This window comes from Chaetodon auriga, chromosome 12, assembly GCF_051107435.1.
Source record: "Chaetodon auriga isolate fChaAug3 chromosome 12, fChaAug3.hap1, whole genome shotgun sequence".
NCBI lineage: Eukaryota > Metazoa > Chordata > Actinopteri > Chaetodontiformes > Chaetodontidae > Chaetodon > Chaetodon auriga.
Window position 1 is genome coordinate 19,632,790 of NC_135085.1, and position 17,297 is coordinate 19,650,086.

The window sequence follows — 17,297 nt, forward strand, 5'->3', positions numbered from 1 at the left end:
CCAAACACAGAAAACGAGGCTTTACACACCGACTGCCTGACGAAGTGCAGGATATGACTTAGCATTTTGAGTCATGAGAAGGTCTCTGCTTACAAAAGAGATTTGAGGCTAATCTGTGGTTTTGAAAAACTGTCAGATTCATCTTAAGTGGAGAAATATTTACCTAATTTGCTTGTGTGCTTAACTACAGCGACGATGTGCATGGGCGTTTCCTTTCGTACACTGATTATGGATGAGAGGGTGATAAAAGCTATAAAATGCAGCTGATTGCTGTCACAATCACCTGCATAATCACAAAAACCTTCCAGGTCAGACATTCAATCAAACTGATGCCATGATGAGTGCACCGATTCTCGTCCTTAAAGGAGTAGTTGGATGTTTTGGGAGATTCACTCACTCTCTTTTTTAATTAGTTCAATGTCATGATTGATACCACTCTCATGTCTGCCCCTCAAATATAGGAGCTGGAGCCTGTAGCTAGTTAGCTTAGCTTCCCATAAAGACTGGAAACAGCTAACCTGGCCCTGTCCAAAAGTAAAAATGTGGTACAACAGATGAACTCAAAGGCAAACTGGAAGAGAATCCAGGAAGTCCCTTCTGACAGAGCCAAGCTAGCTGTTTCCCCCTTTCTCCAGTCTTTGTGCTAAGCTACGCTAACCATCTCCTGGCTGCAGCCTTATTTCCAAAGGACAGCTATGAGAGCGGTGTTGATTTTTTCATCGAGCTCTGGCCGAGAAAGCAAAGTGCATTTCCCAAAACTGTTGAACTTCGATGTTTAAGATTCACCCCCTGACTTGTTTGTGGTGCCTGTTGATCCCCAAAATCCACAAAGTTTCTTCAAGGTCACTGCTGATATTTTGAAACTCAACTCTAAAGTTTGTTGAATTCCAAACAATCTGGGGACGTTATATCAAAATTAGGCATGTACAGTATACGTATACAAGGTCTGCCTGACCTTGAATACGTATACTGTCTGCCTCACTTTTTAGCTCCCTTGTCCCCTCAACAGATCCCATTTTCATGTGATGGAGTCACACAGGATGGGAATTATCGGTATGCTTGGAACGCAACCAATTATTGATAAGTCTGGCACAGTAGCAGGCTAGTTTCAGCCCAGATGCATTCCAGCCATGGCGATAAGGAAGTTAACTTTCAACCAAAGTTACTGTTCAGGGTTGGAATGAATTAATATTTGAGCAGTGTGACGCAGCAGCTTAGCTGAACCGACTCAAGACTGGTATCATTTCCTGGAAGCGTCCAGTGACCTTACAGGTGCTGCACAGTGTGTGCTCACGTCTTACCCGTCCCATCTCTCGTAGCTTGGTGAGCATGACGACGATGGTGGAGTTGTGCTCCCACAGCATTCTCCAAAAGTCCTCAGTGGTCTCTGCCAGCGGGCCCTGTGTGGCCAGGTAGGCCTTCTGCTGTCTGAAGACATAACACCGCGTAGAGGAGGCATTAAACACCACACATAATAATTATAAGGTTTATGGTGCTTTTACAGCCAGTGTCATAAAGCACATCACACAGCAATAAGCAGAAAATGATTTTGTGATTAAGGAGTGGTAGGCTAAGGAGAGGAAAAGGCTGTTAATCCAACCCAAACCCCCAAATTTAATAACAGACAAAATATCAAACATTCAACTAAACTGATGCCTTATAAAATGCTCAAATACACTCAGAAGCAGATTCATTCAACTAAAATTCAAAGGCCTTCTGAGTTACTCCACCGCTGTTCTTTTGAAAGCAACACACGCCATTTGGTGGACATTTATACACAAGGCACCTACATTAGCATGACTTGTAGGAAACGGAATCGAAACCCATAAGACCGCGCTGTTAAAAAGCATTCAGCTGCAAACTGTAGAGCATGTAAGAGCTTATTGTCCTTGTACTGTTTGCTAAAATGTCTCCACCATAAAGCCAATAAGACAAATCCCTACACATTTAAAGAACACAGCAAATAATCCGTGGCAACTATCATCAGCACTGAGCTATTCAAGCTTGAATGGATCTTCTACTTCTTCCTCCTTCCTCTCTGTAACACATCACAGAATGAGAGAGAGAGAGAGAGAGAGAGAGAGAGAGAGAGAGAGAAAGCACTTGATATGCTCACTAAACTAGAGATGAGCTCATCCACTGAGGTGCCAGAGCTGTGCTGCTGTCCTACGTGACTTTGGTCCGGCCGAGCAGTTTCTTTGCCGAACAGCAGGTGGCAGCAGCGCACTGATCAACAGAGTAAGAGGGAGCTGAGGAATCCAACGGCACACGCACGCGTCATCGTGAACGCACACACTCACATGTTTGCAGCACATGTGAGCATCCAGGTGTACCAATGCATGCGTGCCGTAGCTCTGCATGTATATTCAGACACGCTACTACACACACGCACACAGTCACACACTGGGCCATGGCTGAACAGCTAATGAAGGAGCTGCAGGCAAGGCACTAATGTGGAACCGGGAGATTAGAATATGCTCAGGGCCTCGCTCACACAAATAAAGAAACAACAGATTGGCGGAGAGAGGAGAGGAGATGGCATACGAGGAGGGGAAGGCAACAGAGTGAGGAATCAAATTAAAAAGATGAAAACGGGGGAAAGAGAAATGCAAAGTAAAGAGAGGAGATGTACAAAGTGGAGGGAGAAGATGTGAAGAGGAAAATGTGAGGAGATGAAAAGAGCGAGCGTTGCTCTCCAGCTGGTCATCGGAGTGCAAAGAAGAAGGGCTGACTGCTGAGGAGGAGAGGAGAGAGAGGAAGAGGAAGAAAACAAGACTGTACCAAAAGGGAAAGTAGGAGCAGAGGAGGAAGAATGTGAAGGGAAACTAAGCAGGGGATGAATGCTAAATTTCAAATTGATAGGGTGGACCCCTCTAACCTCCCCACAGAACAGCCCCTAGCCAAAACAAAAACAATTCTAACCGTATCACACAATACTGATTTCTCTGCACACAGTGTCCTGATGAGCGCGCTGCCAAACAGCACAAAGCACTCTCCGCATCATCCCACATGACTGCAGTGCTTGAGGACATAGTGTTTCATTTCAACCTCATTACAATGCTAAAACTACAGCCTGCATCGGAGCATATCCAGGGCTCGCGCCCCTGATAGCATAGCTGGAATCAATGGCTCGCCTCTCATTAGCTTAGCATATTATTGGCTTTTCTTGAAGGAGCTGGGGTGAAGGGCACTGGAGGCCACTGTTTAGTTTTTATTTATGCCCAGGCTTTAAAAGCAGCTTAATCACACAGAGCCACTGGTGCACACAACAGGTCCCCACCCGGATATGTCTGTCTCTGCCATGATGTCTGGACGGAAAATTAAGATGGCGAGTGAGAGAAGAGGGTGGGAGGAGAGCGAGTGAGGAAAAGGGTGCGAAGGAGACAGATTAGGCAGGAGAATAGGGAGAGACGGAGATAGAAAAGGGTAAAAATAGAGGAGGAAATAGAAGGAAAAAGAGAAGAAGAAGCATAGGAGGAGGAGAGGAGAGAAAAAAGGGAGAGGGGTTTAGAAAACACACTTCATTACAACACTCTCTTGCTGCAATTATGCTATTTACACAGCAACAATGGAGGGTTGGTCTCTGCAGAGCAACTTCTCATTAACAACAGGACGGGAGAAGGAGGAGGGAGGCAGAGGGGTGGGGGCGGAGGTGTCTCTGTCACGGCCCGGTACGAGGCAGAACCCCATATGGACGGAGTGGCATTTCAGGCTGGCTAAATCCGTCCCCTCGCTGTACACTTCATCCACAGAAGAGTCGGTGCCGTCTGTCTCTGCCCATACTTATATAGATATACAACAGAGGCCTGCCTTTTCATCTCCCTCCCTCTAGGAAGCAATTTGGACTCACAGAGCACACGAGGACATGCAGCAGCTTCGATATGAGAGAAGTAGTGGCTCAGCGAATGAGAGCCACATTGACAAAGGCAGGAGTAATTCTTGCAACTGGATGCTGCCCGCTGCGGACTCATCCCGAGTCCCCTCCCATACATTTTTATCGAGTGAATTACCTACTGTATTTTTCACACCTATAACAATCTCTGATGCCAGAAAACAACTGCAGACCTGCCACATTCAGTGCGGTCAGGAGGGTATCAGGACAGCAAGCGTTGGCTCCGAACTCCAGGATGTTGGATATGAAATCAGACAACGACTGCAAATGCAGACGCTCAGATTTCATCAGATTAATCAGAGGAACCATGGAAAAGTTCACATAAACCTAAAAGAAGTCATTGCATTTACTATTTCGTTGCAGGTCCTGTTCAATCAATGTCTACCTGAAGTCTACGACTCGTTAATATCAGCAGGGACTTGGCATCTTCCCTGGATGCTCTGCCAGACCTGTACGACAGCCATCTTCACTTGCTGTCTTTAGTCTGGTACAACCTGCTCAGTTGGAATAACAGGTGACTTACTAGCTCACTGTGTTGCCATAAAAAGATTGCTGATTGCTTTGTATGCATGTCTGGGATCACAGTGCTGCTGCCTTTGTCCCTCCTTTTTAAAGATCTTCAGTAGGAATGATTGGGCTCAGAGATTTTTGTTTGGTCGTCTTTTCATGCGATTCGTTGACAGTAAGATAAATATAGAACAATGCAGCCTCGTCCTTTAAAGCTCAGAGTCAGCACTTTAACCTCACACTCATTGTATTCAGCTCAGAAAGTCCTTTGCTGACCTGTAGCCGTCAATGCAGCTGGCATTGATGTAGTCAGAGCCCTCGACGCCACGGATGGGCTGCAGGCAGACGCGGGTGGACTCAAAAGGCATGATGTTGACCAGGCGGTTCTTGAACTTGTTGCAGGGCAAGTTGGCGCTGATGAAGCGTGACGTGTGGGCTTTGGAGTTAGCCAGTCTCTGTTTAATGGAAGGTGGGAAGAAACCAGACAGGGAGAGAGAGATGGAGAGAATAAATTAATGACCTGTGACCTGGAGTAAACAAACAAAGAGATGTGAAACGCTTCCTTGTCAGAAGTCTCTATTTAGACCCGAGGTTCCTGTCAAGATGAATAACAAGATCTGCTGGTAGGTATGGCTAAGCGCAGTGGGCTCGTCTCCCATGCAGTCCCAGAGCTTGGAGGACTGTGGGCGTGACAGGCTCTGTGCTGGCAGTGGACAGAGCACAGATGGACAGCACAGGAGTGTGTATGGACAGTCATGGTACTCCGGAATAATTTGTGCGTGTGTGTGTGTTGTGGCCAGACTGTGTGGGCACGGAGGCTGTGGCCCCCACATACGCCGCAATCATTCTCTCACTCTTTCATTCTCCATCGTTGGCAGGAGCGTAGATGCTATTATCACTTCAAACAGAATGGATCATGGTCATAAGAGGGCTAATGACAGAGCCGCGCTGGGAGGAAAGTGTGTAATAACATCACAGTCGATGGCTATTGACAGAAGGTGTGCGTGTGTGATTGCGAGTCACCTTGAACACCAGCTGTGTGTACGTGCGAGTGTCAGTCATTTTGTATTTCTCCACGTGTAGGTGTGTCGATGCGTTTGTGTGTTTGATGCGGCCCATTTGTGCCTGAAACATGTGATGCTGCTGCAACTGCTGGGACACCTCAGCACCAGTTTCTAAGACAAATTATTATGAAATAATTACTTCAAATGTATTTAAACTTCTATGTGATCGGCACAATAGCGACACCCTGGACAGAAGGTCAAAATTGCAAATGCAGTGTGCAGTTTGATGACCTGGTGCTTGCAGATCTGATTGGATTGAGAAACACAGGCAGAATGGAAACATAATTTTTCTAATTCCTGTTAATTATTAACAAAAACTCACATCACTTCCCATCAAGTGTTACAATGTCACCCCTGAGAACTATTCAGGGCGGTATAAATCAGAAATGGCTGTTCTGAAAGGTCTTTTGTTAAGTTAAATGCTTCATTACATCCTGCAGGAGTCAAATACAGCGCAGGAAAAATTAAAAGTTAATTTATTACCCTGAAAACGTCGTCACATAGAGCCTTAAGTAACACTCGTCTCAGGTGTGTGCTTATCAGTCACCTTGAACTCCAGCTCCATGGCAGTAACCGTCTCGCCGGGCGGGGGCTGGGTGAGTTTCTGGATGTGGGCGTACAGGTTGCGGGCCGGCACCTCAGTGTTGCCGCAGGTGGCGGCCTCCAGCAGGGCTTCGTGGATGAAGATGTACTGGTCTTCGGTCTGGACCATGTAGTTCCTCTGGGCGCGCATGCACGTCACGTGGCCGTAGATGTCCACAGACTTCTCGTGCTTCATGCGCTCCAGCATGGCATCGATCACGATGAAGCAGCCAGTCCTGCCTACGCCCGCGCTGATGGTGGGAGACAGAGATGGAGAGGAGGCGATAAACACCTTAATGTTTCACTATATATATCAGGTTACTGTCTCACGTCTGTTTACGCTGTATAACAAGATCCACTGATAGTACGAACACATTGGTAAACATCTGCAGAGATAAAACTAGCACTAAAGCACAAGGTTGTCAGCGTTGAACTAGAAATCCACAGCCATTATAAATTATTTAATCTCAACGGCACTGATATATCAACCAAGAGCATTTATCATACAAGGTACAAATAGGTTCTGCATTGTGAGGCAACCCTTCAGTCTCTTTTGCTGTGTGTATGCTTATCACACTATACAGTACGTGTGTGCATCAAAATGCACGTTCACATAAAATGAGGTTATGTGTGTTCAAACAAAGCATGGAAATCAAAAATTGAGATCTATCAGGGGAATAGTGTTGTAATGTGTTCTGTTCTGTTCTGAAAACTAGACACAGTGTTTTCCATCCAGGTTAGGTGATTTAGTGCCTCCACAACAAGAGCTGGACTGCGATGAAAGTGAAAAGATTCTGCACAAAGTTTGTGATTATAGAGAACATGTGCAACACAGAATCATTGAGTCATATTCATGGGAAGAAACAAACTGACTCTAAAAACAGGATTTCAACATCTTGGTTGCATGTGTATTGGCTCTAATCTTTGATGAAAGAACACACTGTCTTAACCGAGCCATGAGAAACACACACACACACACACACACACACACACACACACACGCGATGGTGAGAATTAGCTTTTTATTTACACACAGTGAGACATGCCGTCTGAACCTACCTGCAGTGGACCACCATGGGCCCCGCATCTGGAGGATTGCAGGCCTTTACCCGCCGTAGGAAGGCCAGGATGGGGGTGGGGTACTCGGGCACCCCGTGGTCTGGCCAGGCCATGAACTGGAACTGTCTCACCTCTCTCTTCTCACTGGAGCCATTCTGCAGGAGTCAGAAAAGGAGAAAGATTCAGTACACTGACACAGCAAAGTGCAATCGGCTCCTTTTTTTTAGCTGAAACTTGTCACACGGGAAACACTATCACAGCGAAAGCAGCACATAATGTGCTCGACATCATAGCTGTGATCATAGGTGTAGATAATGTGTGTAATTTCAGAAATGAACTCCGACAGTGTCTCGGAAACAGCTTCTTGGCATTGTCACCATTCCTGATTGAAACCAAGTAGCCAGTCCAGCTGGAGACTTGCATTTAATTAGGAATTATAACAATGTTAGAAATTATAAGTAAGTAATAGAAAAAGAGTGGGTAGAGGAGAAATAAAGGACGAAACATCAGTCACATCATCATGGTACTGAAGCGTATGAATCAAAGTGAAAAACTGAAATCTTTTAATGCCTTTTAGAGAACAAGAGACAAATCTTGGATGTTAAAAACCAATTACTGCAGAGAAAAAAGGGTCCAGTGGTAATAGCCTTTATCTGTCTTCAGAAAAATAAGAAATTACATTTGAAAATGTGACCCCTGTAATGATGAACTGCAATTACCAGCTGGGAACACGCCCTTCATCAGCATGTCTCGCTATATGGTTAACAGCGAATGAAAAAAGGCAGTACTGTACCTTGTAGAGGGCGAAAGTACGGACGCTGTAAGTGGCTAACTCCACAGTGTCCAGCATGGTGACCTGGATCATCCCATAGGTCTCTGTTCCTCGTGACGGCCAGTACTGGTCACACTTCACCTGGCAGAGCAAGGGAGAGGGCACACTGTCAGGAGTGAACTGCTGCTAACATTCACCATGAGGCTAGTGAGACACTTGTAGGATCAGGCTGATTAACAAGGAAGGAACATTAGAGGGGTCAGATCAAAGGCTTTGTCAACTGTCTAATTAAAAGCTGAAGACTCAGAGTCAGCTCCAGCACCTCCGAAAAAAAACACGAGCCCATGCAAAACTGAGCATGCGCGCCCATGTATGTCTGCATTTGAAGCAGGCTTCAAAAGGGCATTAAAAAGCCCACTTTGTCTTTTACCAGGCTGTGATCAGTTTCAATTAGCTAATTGTCAGGTGGTTCACAACCCTTTGTAATATATGCTTCTGGTGCATTTGTAATGATTGGGCGCTACATTGTGGAGGGAGATGTGTCTAAAAAGCTGTTCTCGCCTGTCATCAAGGGACAGCAGGTTCGGCCACCTGGCTCCATATGTGCACTGAAAAACTCCGCTGTGGACGAGGCGAAAGATCCTCCGAACACGGGCGAGGAGTGGCTTTGAAAATTACAAAGTGGCCTTTGCCACAATTTTCACTTACATTGCTCTCTTTGGCAAGCCTCAACTGCCCTTACATCCTTAAAAATTATCTTCACTCAAACATTTACATGAACCCTTCCCTGTCACACTGAGGACAGTCTCTTCTGGCTTGATCTGAAGTTTGGCTCCAGCAATAATACAGCGTCTATTCTGGAAACGTTGGGCAAATATGTCTTAAACTGCTTCTGTATAACTTCGATTTAAAAACAGGACATACAGTTGCACAATCACGCCTCATTCAATTTTCATAACGCCTAATTTAATAGTTGTTCACAAGGTCTGAGAGCTTCTAGAGCCGATGAGTCACATCATTATCTTAACACTGGGAAAAGCCTGCGGAGCGGTCTCGCCTCTGGCTTCCAGGCTCAGTCGATTCTCAATGGATGTTTTCAAGAATTAAATCTTGTTTGGAAAAGTCTTGTGACACGCAGTCTGAATTGGTGGGGCAGGTTCAGTCCCTAATTATTTCCTCCACTCACCTTGTGTCTTCAGAGGCTGAACCCGTTTTAAAGCAGTCAAAAGCACTCTGCATAATAGCATGAGCTCAAACTTGAAAATGTGCGGAGGTCACTTTGGTCATTTCGCAGAATCTCCATGAATCGGCTCAAGTTCCTTTTCACTTATAGAAACTGAGCGACTGTAAACTCTGTTTTCACATCAGAACTGCAGGGACTCGGACTTCCTGCTATTGATCTGGACAACATGAGAGGAAGAGATGTGGCGCGGGCCAGCTAATCATATTGATACTGCAGTACTGAGCTGACATTTCGACGCACCTTGGCTGTCTGAGCGAGCTGGTACAAATCGACAAACAAAATGCGCTAAAATTCACCCCCTCACATTTCACCTCCTCTGGTGACAGCTCCCATTCAGAGGCAGAGGCAGACCTTGCAGGAGAAACTCAATTGAGTGATGGCGAACCACTGGCAGTACAAACATATGGATTAGCAGTCACCACTGTAATGAATATCTCTGTGCTGTCTGTGCTTGGGTGGCATATTCTCCCCCATAAACATACAAATAAACATCTCTCTCACACACACACACACACACACACACACACACAGATATAGTTATGTTTTCCATCACTTCAGAAGACATTACATTGACTTACACTAATTTCCCTGACTACTACCTGCCTTAACCTTAAACCTTAAAGCCTTCCCCCCCGAAATTTAATGAATTACATTATGGGGACTTGCATTTGGTCCCCTCAATGTGACTGTGTGAACAGATTAATGTCCCCACAACATGAGTAATACACGTCCACACACACACACACACACACACACACACACACACACACACACACACACACACACAGACCGACCACAGCATTGACTATCATCTGCTTCTGCTTTGAAACTTGCTCCTCACATGTCGTCACCTGGCCTTTTGCAGAGGACACAGAACTCTTATCAAGACACACACGCACACGCCCACCCCTCCCCACATACCCCCACACACACCCACACACACACCCACCCACCCACACACACACAAGTGAGTAATACTCGTGTCTCATTTCAAGTCCTGACCTTTCAGGGTTTTACTAACTAGTAATGATAGTGCTAGAGGAAGCTGAAATTTGCCTGCTGCCGGATCTCATCATATTTGTCAAGCTCCTGCTCTGTTTGGCATTAGACATCAGTCTGGCTGGGTGGTGGGAGGTTGACTCACTCACCATATGTGTATGTCTGTGTGCGTATGCGAGAGAGAAATAGACTAAAAGAGGATGTGTATTTATGCAAAGGGAGTGGACAAAATAACTGAAAATGTGGCAACACCATGTGTCTAATCAGGAGCACAGCCAGCTTTCCGTGATGCTTTGTCTTATTAAATGTCACTTTAAATAATGTTGTTTTCAGGACTGATGCAGAAGCTGTTTAATGAATTCAATTCATTGCTAGCTTCCTAACACGGCGTTGGAAAAAGTCATTTGGAAATCGCAACAGACATTTATATCACACACATAGTGCTAATTGTCATTCAACTAAACAGCTACTCTTCTGGAGAGCGGAGGTTGTAATTGTGATTTATATCCAGTATTTAAAGACTAATTGAACACAAAAAAATGCCTATCGAGCCACTGACAGATGAATATACGCTATACAAGGAAAATTCATTCAACAGCATGAATGTCAGCAATGCAGAGGAAAACTCTGCATGCGGCAGTGGAGCTAAACACCCTCTGATGGAGTGGAAGTCACACAAAGCTGACTCCACCCCATATGACTGTGTTATACTAAACATTTCAGTGTACCCTGACATAAAGTGGGCAAAAACATCTCCACCCCCATTGGTGGAAGGCGGTTTGGTTTCTACATCTCTCTCCACGCTGCTGGCAAGCCCATTGATTCTCAGATGTGTGTAGGAGGTGGGGACAGGATGATAGGTTGTTTCATTTCTCTTTAAGTTCCTCATGTTGCGGTGTTTCCATTATTTCCCTCCTGCGTATGTATGTGCAGCCGTGACTCTGAGATCAAAGCAGGAGAGCACGGTCATCTGTCAAAGAGCCCTGACACCGCCACTCAGAGAAATCTACAGAGAGGTATCGGCAAGGATGTGTTAATCCTCGTTGACGTCAAATGAATGCGGGATAGAAATCATCTTCTCTAACACATCTGCGCTGCAGATATTCTCTAAGGTACAAATAAATGAGCTGTGTTCCAAAAGGACACAGCGTGCCCACAGTTTGCTTAATGATTGATTGCATCCATGGCTCAAAATTAAAACAGATGATAGTACATTTGAAGGATGCTAAGTCATTCAAGTCTTGACAAAACAATTGGTTTTTTTTTAAGACTCAGCGTAGATACTGAATGATGAACTGAGCTTCAGGTAATGACTGACCCGCCAAGCCTCCCTCCCCCAAAAATCAATGCGGAGGATTTTAGAAATTACTCTTTCATTTACAATCCCTTTTACTTCCAGTCTGTAGTCTAGGGACTCTCTTTCATTAGGGCACTGTATGCACACACTAATAAAGAACCACATACTGGCAGGGCTCCACGCTGATTTATTTCCTCCAAGGAATTCATGAGCATGATTCTGTGATGGTAATTAAATAAACCCATCCCAATTTTCAATCTCAAGTTGCCCATGTGCTCCTTTCTTGCTTTTATTATCTTGTATGTATTTTTAGGAGCTAGCGGGTGTTGCTGGGTGACAATCCTCTTAACTCCAACTTCAGAGTTTCATTATAGTGCCGTGGCTTTCGAGAGCCAAATCAGAAAGAGCAAACACAAATGAGGCACTCTATGTCTATGAAACCTTGGCATGGTTTTGCAAAAATAAATATGTAGCAATCAAGCATTGAGCTCTCTGAACAGTTTCTAAATAATGAATGAAACAGAATTTGCAATTTTATGAAAATCTAAATGTAACTACACTGTGCATGTTCATATAATATTTCTTATTTTTAGTGGAGGGTCTGCACGTGCTCTCATTATATGTAAAGTTGCCACAGTATCTCTACCATAAGTGGCAAACAAACAACAGGAGGGAAAATGGGGACTGGTAAAAAACTGTTGTGAATCTTTATTTGGCCGATTTCAAAGTAATTCATGCAGAAGTTTTTAGAGATTGCTGAAGACTCTGCGGAAGGGAAGCAACATGAAGCGGTACTGTCCACACAACCAAAATATCCTTTGAAGTCCCTGTGACTTTGATCAGGCTGACAAATCCTGCTTTAAAGTAGGAACGGGCGCCTATATGCCTTCAGGCTTTGTTTGGTGTAATGTTACTTCCCTGGTGTCAAGCCCCATAATGTATACACACAGTATATATGTCAGGAAACTCCATATCTGGACGCATGTGAACTTTCAAGCACTGGCTCTCTCTAGTATGTTGCGGCCTAAAGTTTTACAGGACAGTCATTTATTTCCTCCTGGTATTGCAGCTCTCCTCGTTCATAGCAGCCACTGGTTCATTGGTTGGTAGGTAGTGGTAAAGGGTGTGGTATCACATAAAAAGAAAACCTTCTACTCTAATTTAATCTGCTGCATGAAAATGTGTTTTGAACAGGAAAATTGCCTCATTCTCCACTACTTTATCACCAATATATTATTAGCAATATTCACTATTTTTCACATTTAAAGGTCCAGTGTGTGGGAGTTAGTGGCATCTAGTGGTGCAGACTGCAACCAGCTGAAAGCCCCTCGCGTCATCTCTCCCTTTCCAAGCGTGCAGGAGAAGCTACAATGACTGAGGAACTCCTGAAAGTCACTCTCTGTTTGGTTTGTCCGCTCTGGGCGACTGATGACTGGTGACTACACACTAATGAAAACATAACGATGAATATTATACTCCATTTCTGTCATATTCTGCTAATAGATCCCTCTAAATCTGACACAGTGGTCCTTTAAAAACTGTAAAGTAACTGAGTTCACATGCCGTTTATTATTAATGAATTCTATAATATACATGATGAAATCTTTGTATATGGACATGTCATTAAGTTAGTACACCATAAAGAATTAACTGTTAAGGAATAACGTCAGTGATTGGCTGCTTTATTTCTCCGTGTTTTACAGTAAATGACACTGTGTCTCTCCTTACCCGCGACTTCTCCTCCAGTCTGGTCATCATGACAATGGTGCTGGATCTTTGCTCCCACACCATCCTCCAGAAGTCGCTCAGTGTCTCTGGTAACGGCCCCTGTGTCGCGATGTAGGCGTTCTGCTTCCTGTAGCCGTCAATGTAGTTGGCATTGATGTAGTCACTGCCAGGAACGGCTGGAGCAAAGGCATATTACACACAGTATGGTTTATTTGATAACAAGGTTACTCAGATCGAGATCTGAATCATTTTAATCAAAGTGCATGATAAAATCCCAGCATGATGCACATTAACACACATGGTACAAGGACAATCTGCCTCTCAATCGCTTATAATGCATGACATTTCCAAAACAAATTGATGAAAAAGGGTACATGTGCTTTCTGAAGAGCAGCTGCAAGCACAAAAACTGTCCTTAATGTGCTTGCGAAGAAGCTCTCAATCGATGGCAACCTCAGTCACCGGCTATCTGAGGGGTTAAGTGGTTACATGAGGTCTTACCGTCGACAGAGGTGAGCACCACTCTGGAGTGATCATAGGCAATGACGTTTGCATAGCGATTCTTTGGCTTGTTGACTTCCATGTTGGAGTTCTCCCAGGTAAACTGCTGGCCTGGATCAATGGACTGTGAGAGAGGACAGGAAAGAAAAGAGACAGAAACATGGAGAGAGAGCGATTATGAGAGAGTCGGCAAAGAGACGCAGACAGATGGAAAGGCAAGAGAAGAAAATAGAAGCTCAAAAGGAGGCTCTTATGTGTTACATGGACACAATGGAATAGGACAAGAGGGTAGACTTTAAATGGAACATATACCAACAGCACATCTCTTAAAAAGCCACAGTGGAGCGCTACAGGTAAGTGCATACTGTGGAGGAGATTGTGCAGACTCTAATAATGCTGGCTGCACTGTTGGTGCCTGAACAGGTACATTGTATGCATGACACTTGATGCCTTGAATTCTAATGAAGAAGAAATATAAAGGCACTGGTGTTGGTGATTTAAATCAAGCGAGAAAAAATAAAATCAAATAAAATCCATCGTCTGCAGATTGAGCCAAGGGAGAACATATTCGTCCAATTTCTGAAGCCAACAGGATAAGAATGTTCTTTTTAGCTGGGAAATGAGTAAAGATTTTTGCCGAAGCTCACAGGCAACCACAAACACTCGTTCTCTCCCTTCAGAATGGTCCTATTGAATTACCTCATTCTGAGAAGTCACATGCATGACTTCTTGCGGAAACCATGATTTCTCTCATCCTCAGTCTGCCTTTCTTTTCTCATCTTCTATTTCTGTTGCCGTCTCCTATCTCGTATTTTTGTTTCACCCGCTCCCTTTCAGCCCCCTCCCTGCTTCTAACCCTTTCTTTTTTACATCATTTGTCTCGGAGGTTAAGACGACAGTAGACTGCATACATATTGATCGGGGGAGATATGTGACGGCCTCCCATCCCTTGGCTCGATAATGTCACAGAGTCTCTTGTTATTCCGTATCGATCTCCCTCAGCTCACGCCGGAACCATGTCCACTAATTCCCCAGACCTTTTACCTCGCAAATCCAGCAGGAGTCAGAAGACACAAAAATTCCTTCACTTACTTAATGTGGCTGCAGCACTAATTTAATTATTAGAGGTTATGTCATGTCTAAACCTGACAGCTCGCACACACTGATAATAATCATTGGATGGTGGATAAAATAAAGGGTGCAAGGTGAGGCCTCGAGAGAGCGGAGATTAGGATCCTGGATAAAAAAATATTTTTTTTGTTGCTGTCCTGGTGTTAAGCTACGCACTGGTTTGCCTTGCTATAAAAATCAAGATACTGTCCGTACATCTGGGAACCACAGGCACAGCAAATTGGCTTTCCATTGCTTTTGAGCTCTGACAATATCGTCCTATGGAGACAAGTGGCTCCTACATGGATAAAAATATGGCATAAAAGTTATATACAAGCTATTGAAGACTCACAGTTTATTTTCACAGAGAGCCATGTGCAAATTATTTGTTTCCGAACGAGATACGAAAAATATGGAGCGCTCAAATGCAAAAAAATCTTTCACCACAGCTCCAAATTGCTCAGCAGTGAGAGTCATGTGTGTATAGGCCTATTGCTGCTGATGAGCTCAGCACCGCCAATTTCTCTGTCCATGCCCGCTAGTACGAAGAGAAAGATTTCATATGCAGTCAAAACATGTCATATCCATTTGAGAGCTCAGTGAGCACAGCGGGCACACTAGACTGATGACAACTAGCAAACAAGTTAGGTAGAGATGGTTAGAAAGAGGTGAGAAGCAAACGCCCAAGGTATTCTCGCTGACACACTGGAAATGCTTTCAAATGAACATAATGATGCGATGACGACTGCAGCGTGATATTGCTTCCTGCGATAAAAAGACTTGTCAGGGGGAGCTGCAGCTCGCCTGATTGACAAATTCTGCTCATTACGCAGTGTGCTCATTGCTCAGTGTGATGCGGACTGGCGTTGGTGCTGAGGGAAGTGTCAGGCCGCCTAAAACATCAGGCAGAGGAAGTGGTGAAGCCTCTGCAAATTCCGTGCCTCGGGGTAAGGCGCGACGGGAGCAGCCGGCGAACGTGACTGTGACAAAGCGCCATGAGCTCTGCCACAGTGTCTTGGCTGGCACAGAGATGGGCAGCCATCTGCCGGGCCGCGGAGGGGGTCTTCCCTGGCTTGGAATGGTGTAGGGAGGGAATGGGGCCGGGCTGGTTGCCTGCAGTCGTACAAGCCACTTCTCTGGCTTGATTCGTTTACACTAACTCAACAGGCCGGGAGGGCGATGTGCTGGAGAGGCACTGAGCAGCACAAGAAAGCATTTAATTGAGTGCAGATTTTTACCAAGGCCTAATTATCTCCCCAGTTAGCTGTTAATTTCACACTGAACCAGATAAAAAAAAAAACCCATTAGAATTATATACTATATCATAAAATGTGCATCCAAACATATAATTAACCGGTCAGACGGTACTTTTTTATTGCTCTGCTGTTGTACTAGAATGCATTAGATTCAGCTGGGAGAACTACAGCAGAGAAAAAAAATCATGTATGAAATCATATTAAGACAAAATACACAAGCATTTATGTTAACAGCAGAACCCTACAGGGTTCGAAAAGATTTTCTTCACGCGGGCAATACCTCCAGGTGGATTATGTAGTTACACGAGGCCATGAAATAGGTGTTATTTTCACTGTAAACGCTGGACAGAACAGATCAGCCATAAAAGTTTGGGCTCCGGGTGAAGCTCGGGGAAAGGTGACGAGGTCACAGAAATAAATATGTTGTTTGTCTCAGTGAGAAATCGCACAGAACATTTCACGCTGTAGCAACATACGCAGGTCACAGACAACAGACTGAGGCAATCACATAACCTTTTAGGTGAAGGTAAAAAAAATAAAAAAAACAAAAGGACAAGAAAGATCTAAAATCATTCCAACAGCCTCGTTGGATCCATCAATGTGAGAAGTAGAGCTGATTAGACCAAACAGATCGAACCATCAGAACAAATAAATAAAAGACAACTCTTGTTTTTTCTGTATTCAAGGATGCGTCTTCCTCTTCATCTGGCCTCGCTTCATCCCCACACCAACTATGTGCCACTTTAAATGCAAATTTGCTCCCTTTTTTTTTGGTGAAAGAACACTGACAAGAGATAATCCCTCACCGAGTTGCATCGGAGAGAGCGCCTGCAAAATAACATTCTTAGGGGAAACATCAAGACGCACACAGATTGCTTAAGCAACTCGCCACCTGCTAGTTTTGTGAAAAAGCATCTCACAGTATTTAATGTAAGTGTTGATTTCCTGGTGGGATTGGTAATAGAGTTGTAAAAATGACTGAAGAATGTCTGTGAAAGAAGTCTTCCATAATCCATTAGAATACATGCATATGGGATCAAAGAGGCATAAACATAAAAGTTCCTCCCAGACACCACAACAAAGAAACACATTTATATGCTGGAAAGAGAGGGACGCAGTGATACAGCATTAGTGCAGAGCTCGTACCTCATACTCCTGGGAAAACCGGAGGCCGTCGTTGGCCTTCAGTCGCTCTATGTGGTCAGCCAGGTCGATGACAGGAATGGGCGGGTGCTCCCTCATTCCTGGGAGAGGAAAAGCAGGAAGAGGAAGAGGGGGAGAAGAGCA

The 17,297-nt window shown here is 44.6% G+C and overlaps 1 protein-coding gene across 13 annotated transcripts in view; it reads right to left on the reverse strand.

Moving 5' to 3' along the window:
• The window catches only part of ptprfb (protein tyrosine phosphatase receptor type Fb), a 163,311-nt gene that overhangs the window by 5,166 nt on the left and 140,848 nt on the right, over positions 1-17,297 (reverse strand). For all 13 annotated transcript variants that reach the window (XM_076744635.1, XM_076744637.1, XM_076744633.1 and 10 more), the window contains 8 exons: positions 17,157-17,254; positions 13,645-13,768; positions 13,144-13,319; positions 7,898-8,017; positions 7,105-7,259; positions 6,011-6,296; positions 4,676-4,854; positions 1,302-1,428 (listed from right to left, as the gene is read on the reverse strand). In XM_076744635.1, the coding sequence (XP_076600750.1) occupies positions 1,302-1,428; positions 4,676-4,854; positions 6,011-6,296; positions 7,105-7,259; positions 7,898-8,017; positions 13,144-13,319; positions 13,645-13,768; positions 17,157-17,254 (1,265 nt within the window). The remainder of the gene's footprint in view (positions 1-1,301; positions 1,429-4,675; positions 4,855-6,010; positions 6,297-7,104; positions 7,260-7,897; positions 8,018-13,143; positions 13,320-13,644; positions 13,769-17,156; positions 17,255-17,297) is intronic.